Here is a 10,509-nt window from a genome sequence, read left to right on the forward strand (position 1 = left end):
TGGCTTATAAATAATACAGAACAACAGTTTTAAACACATTAATTTTTTATTGAAATTGTGAGAGAATTCAACAAAAAAATTTGAGTTTACCCGAATAGCCAGCATAACGATACGCTTTTCAATTTAAATATATATAGCGCCCACCTTGAAGAGGAATGTAAATAAATCTCTTCTGTGCTGGAGTGGAATAAAATAAAACCTGAGGTTTTCCTGCCATCTGCATGCCCCCCGCTGCCTATCATCGCGCGATGATGATTTGGGAGCAGTCGTCATCATCTTCCTCCTCCTCGCGATTGATTTGTGTTGATGGAGCAGCGGCACGCGAGCCCACCCCCCACCCCAACCCCACCCCACCCCTCCCCCAGCGCCGCATCATCACAGATACAGAAAACATCTCCTGTTTCAAACAAAAAAAAAAATCGCTAAATAACTTCTCATTTACAATATATGTAAAATGGGAAAAAGAAAAAAGGAATGAGTTAAACTCTAGATATTATATACACGCCAATGTACAGCTTTGAATAAATTAATACCAAATTTGCTTATTCTGGGATCCGTATAGCTTATTTACAGAATTACTTTTTTCTCTAATTACATAAATAGTTGCGATAACACCTGTCCGTCAGCAGTTATTACATGTGATTTTTCTAGCATTATTACTGAAATCAGTTCTCCTGACGGAACATTTAGATTTTCCATCCCTTTTGAAATGTACTTATCGACTTTTTGGCTGCAGCTTGTGTACGTTTTACTCTAATGGACACCCTCTTCTACACTACCGCAGGGGAACAAGGTAACATACAGATTCATTCACGCACTGCATTACTGTAGACAAACGTACATATTACCCTGAAGAATGCTTTTTAATTATTAATATTATTATTATTATTATTATTATTATTATTATTTTAATACACTGACGTTGGTGTCATTTCCTCTACTCTGAACCCCCGCCCCGGACCCCCCGGACAGTGTCTCTGCTCCGCAAATGCAGTGTTCATCAAGGCTGTTCTTCCGCTTTGAGTTTTTCCTTCAAATGTCTCGTGTCTCTTTCAAGTTTTAGCCACTTAAAAGCGGCCAAGGGTTAGCGCGAGCCGCGTGTCCTTTTTGGTTGTCCATTCCAAGAATATTGCGATTCTCTGTTTTTTTTTTTTTTTTCCTTTTTTTTTGTTTTTTTGACCTTCTCAGAAGCGCACCCCAGAGCCAGTTCCTGTGTCGGGTACTCCGTTTACTCCGTTTACTTCGTTTACTTCGTTTACTCCACTCATGCGGGCCGAAGTGTCTTACTCTGCTGCAGTGTGCTGTACAAAATTAATCGATAACCACCTGTGTGTGTTTCAAGCCATGTCATGGAGAGGATGAGGAACACGCTTCCAGCCAGGGTGAGAGTCGCTCACTTCGGGGAGTCTCGGCAAGGCGAGCTCTCCCTCTGGCTCTCCAGGCCGCTCACGAGCCTCTGGATGTTCTGCAGTTCGTTCATGGATTCCTTCAGAGAGCCCTTGGGAGACCCGCTCCTCTGGCTCGAGCCCGCCTTGTGGTTGTGGTGCTCGGGTCCCGGGCTCGTCTCCCTGCTGCCCGGCTTCGAGGACTCGGAGCCCGGGTTCAGGCTGCCGCCCGGCAATCCGGTGGTGAGCAGGTTTGTGCTTTGAGGGATGGACACGGGGATCTGGTAGGGGCTGAAGCGCAGCCTGGGTCGCGAGCTGCTCAGGAACGGGTTCCTGGAGAGCGACGTGGCCGCGGTGCTGGTGGGAAGGGCTGAGGCGGCCGCGGCGGCCGCGGCCATGTAGGTGTACGGGTAGGGGAAGAGACCCCCGAAGGTGGGCATCGGGATCCCCTGGAAGGAGACAATTAATGACGCGGTGAGACAACGTGGAAACGGTAACCGCGCGAGCTTCGCGTCACGTGCCCACTCGTCACGCGGCCGCCGCAGTCTGCAGACGTCACGAGTGGGGCTTATTGGAGAGACAGAGGTGATCGATACCGCACTCGATAAGGTGTTAAAAATTAAAGAAAAAAACTGAATAAATGACCGTTTCTCTCGGAGGTTGTTTCGATGCTCCGAGCATCGCTTGTTGGTCAAATATTTACGCAATATATATCCGGGAAAAAAAAAAAAAAAAAAAAAAAAGTTTAAATTCTTCAATGCGGGAAAAATGTTTCCAACATAATTTATCGCAGATAGATATTTGGTCTTCAAAGGTGTACGTTTGGCCCCAACATCTGTCGCAAACCCCTTTTCTGCACCAGTTATCTACCCCCAATAAATTATGTAAGGAGCATTTTTTTCTACGCTGAAGTGCGTGTACATTTTCGAGACACTCCGTGCAAACGGCAAGACGCAAATAATTTATAAAACACCTCTAATACAATTCGTCCTTGTCCCTTGCAGACGCCGTTGCCATTAAAATGCGCACAAGCAAAATGAGGCTTTTCTCTCTATTTAAAACATCTATTTAGGGATGTCACTTCACATTCACGTAGCATAAGACACTGCAGAACTGCGCTGTTCCGAAGCCAAAACTGTAATTTTCTTGTTGTTTTCCTAACTGGCTAATTAAGAGTGTTTATGTCAGAAGCAGTTAACAGATCACGCAGCGGCTTCGTATTTATCCACTTGGACAGCGTGGCCGTGGGCCGGATAACGATTTATGATCACTTAGATCACTTAAACTTAAAAGTGCGCCGTTTTGTTAATAAAGATCCGCCCAGAGTCGTAACGACTGAAAACACCTTTTCCTGCATTTCTCAGAGGTATATTTACACCCTCTGTTTGCCCGAGTGACCCTTCCCGCAGGTGATGCGTTTTCCCTACCTGAGAGGCCAGCATGTGCTGAGAGAGGTGGAAGGGGAATGGGGTGGGGGTGCTGGCCGAGCCCTGTCCCGCCAGGCTGCCGTTCTCCAGACCCCCTGCTCCGGACACGGAAGCCAGCAGGTGGCTCATGCCCATGGCGGAGAAGGCGCCGGGGGCCATGGCGAACTGTCCGGGATGGATGAAGAGGGGCTGCCCGGTGCTGAGAGGGTTGAAGAACTGCTGACTGTGCAGACCCGACAGGGCCAGGCTCTGCAGGTGCCCCGCGCTGAAGTGCGAAGGGCTCTCCGTTTGCACCATGAGGGGCGAGAAGCCGTCTTTGGCCCCGGCCAGGGGGCCACAGTCCGCCTCCTTCTTGGAGGACTCGGCATCCTTCCGGTGCCTGTTCTCCGACTTGTCCTTCTCCAGGTTTCTGATGCTGAACACGGAATCGCTCTGTTTCCTCGACTCGGGGTAGTCGTCCTTCTTCTCCGGACTGGGCCGCTCCTTCACCCTTTCTTCACCCCTGGGGCTGAAGGGGGTCGGCGACTGGGGGTCCTGGCCTGGACTGCTGCCTCCAGCGCATCGCTCCTCCTGGTGGTCGAGCTCCTGCTCGCTGTCGGTGAGGGTCTTCTCTTCTGCCAAAAATAATTTTAAAAAAAGTCACATTAAATGGAGCAGCAGGAGCCTGGCAATCGAAAGGTCCTGGGTTCCAATCCCACTGCTGTAACACTCTTGATCAAGATACCCTGAACCGATACAGTGAAAATTACCCAGTAGTATAAATAGGTGAAATAACACCAAGTAGCAAAGAGTACAAACGCAATGTTGAGCAAAGCGGGTTCGTTTGAACATAACGAATGAATGAATGTTATTAAATAAGTTTCATTGAACGCTAAAGCACATTCTCTTCGGCACAGGTCAGGCTCTCTCATTAGAAACATGCATGTGAGGAATATAAACACTGCAAACGAGCAGAAAGCGCGTGGTGTTGGAGCGCGAAACACCCGTGATTAAAACATGCCGGTTCACACCCACGCGCGAGCTCCACTCCTGCGACTATTTCAAGTGTGTGGCAGTGATTTAGTGTCAAGCACGCCTCGTCCAACCGCTTCCTCCCTGCATGTCAACTCAGGCGTGCTCTGCGCTATTAACATTTTGTACTTTACATGATTTATATTATTTCTGCTTTACACGAATTGAGAAATGTGCACAAGCGGGCACGGGTGAAGAAATAATTTTCATTTCTTATACGAGAAATCTGGAGTGTATGCAATGTTTACAGTTCCTTACGCAAAAACTTGCTATGCAAATGAAGATGAACTTTTAAATAAAAGTGTGGGCATAGCTAATTGTAGCAGATTCAGGTATATGCAAAGTCGAAAGAGCAATAAAAATATGAATGTATATTAAAGCTCACGATACATTGTTTATGAATGAAAATGTGCTCTTAAAGAAGCAGTTGTTGCGGAAAGAAGAACACAGGTATGACCGGAGGCAGCTGTGTGTGTCAGCACCGGGCTTGTAACACACTGAAGCGCTCTAGTGACCTCACTTCCATACAGCTGGTATTGCGCGCGCACGCGCGCGCGCCTGTGTGTTTCGCAGCTGTTAATACAGACATGCACGTAACAAGGACCCCCCACCCCACTAACCTCTTACAAATGTACAGACTGAAACACACTGTGTGTGGAGTTGGTGTTCGATTTTATTTAACTCGTCCTACCTGTAATATTAGTGACCTATTAAATTATAAGCTGGGACTGATGGATACCATGATTTAATATACCAAAAAGGGTGTCATATTTCAGTTTGTTCACATGTTTTAAATCAACCTTGTAGGTAGCCTAAACAGGGAGGGCATTTAAATAATCCAAATTATTTATTTTATCACATTGATATGAAATATTCATTATAAGTATGAATAATTTCGGAAATAATTACACTCATAAGGAATATTATGCTCAGTATGTTGATCTGAAATGTGACCATACACACCTCGACTGGGTCGGCCGAACCTCAGCGGACTGGACACGGGTCCGAGGGGCGAGTGCGCTGCTTCTCTCCCTGGTGCAGGTTCGCTGGAGGAAGCGTCCGAGTCCCCCCCATCCCTGTCCACCTTGCATTGGTCCTCGTACATGCGCAGCGAGGGGAGGGTCAGCTGCTTCCTGTAAAGAAAACATGTTTTTTTTATAACTTGTGTCTGTCGAGCAAATAGCTGTGCACATTTAAAAAAAAAATCTAAAAAAGAACGGGGCTTGATTGGCTCAAGATCATAGTTAATATGAAAAAAAAACAATATGAAATGTTATTATTGAATCATAATGATACCAAAATATTAATTAAAAAAAATATATTTCGCCCTATTTGAGTTATAATACTAGTGGGTAGACAAGTTTCGGCTTTAAAAGCAATACCTCTTTTCCCGTCTTCCATTGCCTGTGTCTCTGAACCCTTTGGCGAACGGATTATTATCAATTTTCAGCTGTGTGATCTAAGGAAAGGAGAAAAAGGACAATGTTTATCCACTGCACAGCCTATAGTCCTGTTCAACTGGTCAAAATGATGCTCATTGTTCCGCAAATACCGCCGAGCTCTTTTTCTGGACACGGAACTTTCATGTCAAAACGTAAAGCCTACAATTAATAACAACTAGGCGGAGAAGGTCATTTCGCAGGTGAGCGGCGGAGTAATGGTGGTGGTGGTGGGGGGGGGGGGGGCACAGCGCTCCGTGCACGCGCATCCCGCACCAAGATGGTCACGTGACGGCCGCTCCCCGCGCTCTTCGGCCCCGCACCCCGAACCCCGTTTAACACACCCCGCGCTTCGTTACAAACGATGGCACGCGAAGGTCTGCATTATTAATGGATTTTTAATGATGGGAAGTTATGAAGTTGTTTTCATGGCCCCCAGGAGAACAGCGCGAGACTGACGCATCGCAGAGCTCCTTTTATATCTCCGTCCGTCCTTCCCAGAAAGGAGAGCGACGAGGCAGAGACAAAGAGAGGCGCGGGGGTGTGAGGAGCGCGCGCCGCGCGCACCCATCGCATATCAATTATTAATTATGAGCCGCGAGTTTTTGCCGCGTCATGCGAACATGTGAAACGCCACATCCGAGCGCGGAGGAACTCTCGTGCGCGAGCGAGTGCGGTAAAAACAAGATGACATTACAGTGCATGATACAATCACGGCCAACGTGCATTGTGTGTGTTACGCCGGCTGCGCGATGTGGGCTTTTTTTGCAAGAACGCACGAGGCGACCGGTCATCCGCGTGCAGCTCGCCACGCGCTCGTGGGTAGCCCGTCGCGCGCCGCCGATGCAGCTCGTAGACACACACACACACACACACACACACACACACACACACACACACACACACACACACACACACACACACAGAGAGAGAGAGAGAGAGAGAGAGAGAGAGAGAGAGAGAGAGGGAATCCAGGCCCTCTGGCCTCCTAATCGATTGTGACTCTTCGCCATAAACTTAACGACCCCAACAAGCCCACCAGGCCCACGGTCACGGACGCCAATTACCATCAGAAGGGTGGGGGACAATTAGCGGTGAAACACACAAAAATGCACTATAGGACCAGAATGATCTCTCATCTCGCGTCATCAACCCGCAAACATTATACACCCTTTTTATACACTGCTCATGTGTAAGAGAACATGATGCGGAACAGCAGCGCTGTCATTGCGGAGCAACAAAATCTAACATGTTTCCTTCAGCTAATAAACGTGAATCATTTTCATCTGTAAATGAAGACTGTAAGAGAACGTCGCTGTTCCCAATAACTTCACTCACGTACAAATTGTCGAGACAACAGCCTTTGTATGAACCACACAAAAACACACATCCCACGACTTCTTTACTTAGTAAGCAACGTATTAACATTTACATTTTTCTCATCCAGCTGGAGAAGCAGTTTATTCTCTCATGAAAAAGGCACCAATTTCACAACCTGCACAATTTATTTTACCTGCGCAAAGTGTGCCAACCCTAACCCTAACTCTAACCCAATATAATAATCCAGGCTAAGGCAATGCACGAGGCACTATCATGTTAAAATGACTTTTTATTTTTATTACAGTATCACAAAATACAAGTGGGTTGTTACACTAAATAATTAGTTCCCCCCCCCCCCCCCCACACTTAGGGAGGTTACAGAGAGGTCAGCTCCCTGTAACCCCTGTAAAAGGCGTACAGTACATTTAAAGAGAAAAAGTAAGAAGACGTGCAGGCGCGTGAACGAGTGTGTGAAGGTGCTCCGGGGCAGAGTGTGTATCCGTACCTTGTCGTTCTGGTAGGCAGTGACTGCGATGAAGTCCGTCTCGGGGAACACATAGGTCCTGAAGGTGCTGTAGGGCAGCTTCAGGATGTCGTTGGCCCTCACGATGTGGAACCTGGGCTGGTACTTGTGCATAGAATTCAGAATGGTCTGCAAGTAAAAACAAAAATTATTGTTATTACAGTATTTACATTTATTCATTTAGGCGACGCTTTTCTCCAAAGCGACTTGCAGTGTTGGGCTGCCGGCAATTTTTTAACCCATTTATAGAGCTGTGTAACTTTTACTGGAGCAATTTAGGGTTAGTACCGTGCCCAACAGTACTATTGCTGGAGGTGGGATTCGAACCTGCAGCCTTTGGGTCGAAAGACAGCTGCCCCTATTGGTATAAATTATTACCAATATTATATTACTTAAATAACATATAATACTTCTGTAATATATTATAACGATGTGGTTCCTGATGCTTGTCTTTAATGTCAGCAAACGATTCATTAAATTAATTTAATTTGAAAGTATTATACTTTTAAAAATCTGCTGATCTCGAACGAAAATAATAGATTATTAATACTGAAATCTCCTTTAAATATTTCCTGGTACAGTCGGAAGTCAGCAAAAATAATGCAATGTAAAATTTAAAAAATGCCGTGTATATTGAGAGATAAATTTATGATTAGTATCTTCTGAAATATAATCACTTAGATTTACGATATGACGAACAGGAATATTAAACCAGTAGCTCTGTGGGTTATTTGATTTCAAGAAACCCACATTACGGGCACGCACACCCACACCTCTTGAATGAAACAAATGCACGTCTCCCAGTCACGATAGTGTTTCATCTATGATACTTTTATTATGATAAAAGTAATAAACACTTATTTTGGGAGGGGAGGTCACTGTAACTAAGATGCTGTAAAAGACTGCAGCAAAGTGCAAATGGTTGAGTCTGACATGGAAATGATCCATTTGTTTGCAGTCAGTTTGTCTGCACCCTGCTTTCGGAGGGTCATTGTCATGTCGTTTGGTTTAAATTTTAATTTTAGCTGCATTTTTCGCTCTGCACATCGGAATTAAAGCGCGGGAACTGGGTCTGGAGCGAAGAGAGCAGGTCAGGAGTGCGTTTCAGGACCTGGCCGTGTCTCTGAGCCCCTTTCCGGCTCCCGCTTTGACCCTAAACATATTTCTCCTGCCCACAAGAAAGGCCATCAATTGATTTTATGCCCTTAAAAAAATAAATCAGCCAAATGTTGGGGAAATATACATAGAGGCCTCTGATAGGGAGCCGTTGCAAAGAAGCCAAACCTGACTTGTATTTTTATAAGGTGCAGACAATATTATTTTCTTTAGTTTTTCTATAACTAATTGCCATTTTGAAGTTTGTCAACATTTCGGAAGGAATTCCTGCGCAAAACCATAAGAGACATTTTAAAATATTAATTGGAAAATTATCATTTTTGCTATTAAATGATAAATTAACTGATACCGATAAATTAATTACATTATTGTAGCTCATAAATCAGTGACGCACGCGCATTTTTTGTAATAGGAATTTCTCTGAGTGGGCAGCATGCTGAAATGAGGTTCCGTTAAAAAGCGAGTAACAGAAAATGTAAAAAATTCTGCCCATCTTTAATAAGAGCATTTTAACAGACTGGTGAATAATGTAGAGCTTCACATCTGCTCCGACAATATTTCTCACAGAATCTTCAGCACGAGAAGCCTGACGACTGCGCACTTGTAGAAGCACATAATATTTATTATTATTTCTCCTTCCAGCAAACACACACACACACACACACACAGACTGTACTTACAAATCCATGCTTGTCCGAGATGTTGTTGGTCAGTTTGAGCTTGTGGAAGGCCACGGGTTTGGCCATCCACTGCTCGCCCGTGGCCGGACTGTCCGGGTGGATGTACATCCTCTTGGGCATCTCGGGATCGGCCTTCCCCGCCACCATCCAGCGCGAGTTGTGGAACTTGTACCTGCAGTCGTCCGCGGCCACGATGTCCATGAGCAGGATGTACTTGGCCTTCTTATCGAGCCCGTTGATTCGCACCTTGAACGGAGGAAACATTCTCCTGCAACACAGACACGCGTGGGTTGAGTCGTGGGTTTTTGTTAACGCGCAGTTATTTACCCATCTATACATTATTCTTACTGCATCAATTCAGGGTAAGTACCTCGATCAAGGGCACTGCAGCAAGAGGGGCATCGAACCCGGGACCTTCTCCTCGCTTTACACTAAAAAGCCAGCGGGACTGGAGTGAAACGCCTCGTGTTTCACCGTAACATTTTACATTTTTAAATGGAAGAGAAGGACATTAAGAGGCACTTGGACCGCAGGTCAACACAACCCCGACGCACCATGTTCAGTAACATTTTCTAAGACCGCAAGACGTTCCCGTTTAAAATAAATCTAAACGGGTCACATTTATTTAGCATAATCCTTTATTTTCCGTTTTAACGGAGAAGGTATTTATGGTTATTGTTTAGCACACATTTTAATGCAGCGTATGTACACAATAATAACAATAATAATAATAATAATAATAATAATAATAATAATGTCGCCGAACAGAAGCCTTCGGCTACATATACGCGCGCAATTCTCCTTAGTGAATTCGCATTTCACAGGACGTTGACGCAGCGAACGATCTTTGAAGAATATTTATGACATCGGCCTATGGCTTAAATCACAATCTTCTTTTTAAAGTGACAGCCTGTTTACAGAAACCAGGAGCTCAGCTGTCACGACAGAATGCGCACTTTGATCCACACAGCGCCTCGCTTTTCTGCGCCGAATTCCAGGCTGCAGGTTCTTTCCTTTTTCCATTTGCTAAATCTCGCTTGTCTCCCAGATTTCCATGAAAGAAAACGCGAGCAAAAATGATATTTCTTCATTACGCGCAGACACCCAGAGCAATGGCACATTGACGAGCAACTTTTTCGCCGCAGCCTATCTAACCGAGGCGATACTCCTGACAGTAGAAAATCGATTACATTTCCCTCTGTCAGAGAATTTCGAGATAATAATGTTGTTGGAGCCAATTTAGATAAATATAGTTACACAATCTGTCTGCATGGCTGGGGAAAAATAATATACATTAGTTATTATCTTTAAAAAAATATCTAAGCACGTAATTGCAGAAAGCTTAATCTAGTGCTGTGGCTACATCGTGTATGTGAGGTCGTTTAAATTTCTAAATATTTAAAATTCAGTGTTTCCAGCATAATTCCAGATACACTGGTTTGTCCAGTCACTCACTGTAATCTTTTTATTAAACATACTGTATAAATAGGCGAACTGAAATACACACCCATGTGCAGTGCACGACTGGATATAGCTGCGATGTACACGAAAATGAAAGTAAAGAAGGATTTCTAGACAATAATAATAATAATAATAATAATAATAATA

General features: G+C 44.8%; 1 protein-coding gene across 1 annotated transcript in view; it reads right to left on the bottom strand.

Annotated features, from left to right (window-relative positions):
• Positions 1 to 366: 366 nt before the first annotated feature.
• The window catches only part of tbx2b (T-box transcription factor 2b), an 11,003-nt gene continuing 860 nt past the window's right edge, over positions 367 to 10,509 (bottom strand). The window contains exons 2-7 of the mRNA XM_018748333.2: positions 8,902 to 9,169; positions 7,088 to 7,234; positions 5,206 to 5,282; positions 4,787 to 4,956; positions 2,813 to 3,426; positions 367 to 1,834 (exon numbers count right to left, since the gene is read on the bottom strand). Coding sequence (XP_018603849.1) covers positions 1,394 to 1,834; positions 2,813 to 3,426; positions 4,787 to 4,956; positions 5,206 to 5,282; positions 7,088 to 7,234; positions 8,902 to 9,169 — 1,717 coding nt within the window. The 3' untranslated portion in view covers positions 367 to 1,393. The remainder of the gene's footprint in view (positions 1,835 to 2,812; positions 3,427 to 4,786; positions 4,957 to 5,205; positions 5,283 to 7,087; positions 7,235 to 8,901; positions 9,170 to 10,509) is intronic.

The sequence above is a fragment of the Scleropages formosus genome, chromosome 10 (genome assembly GCF_900964775.1).
Source record: "Scleropages formosus chromosome 10, fSclFor1.1, whole genome shotgun sequence".
NCBI classification, from domain to species: Eukaryota; Metazoa; Chordata; class Actinopteri; order Osteoglossiformes; family Osteoglossidae; genus Scleropages; species Scleropages formosus.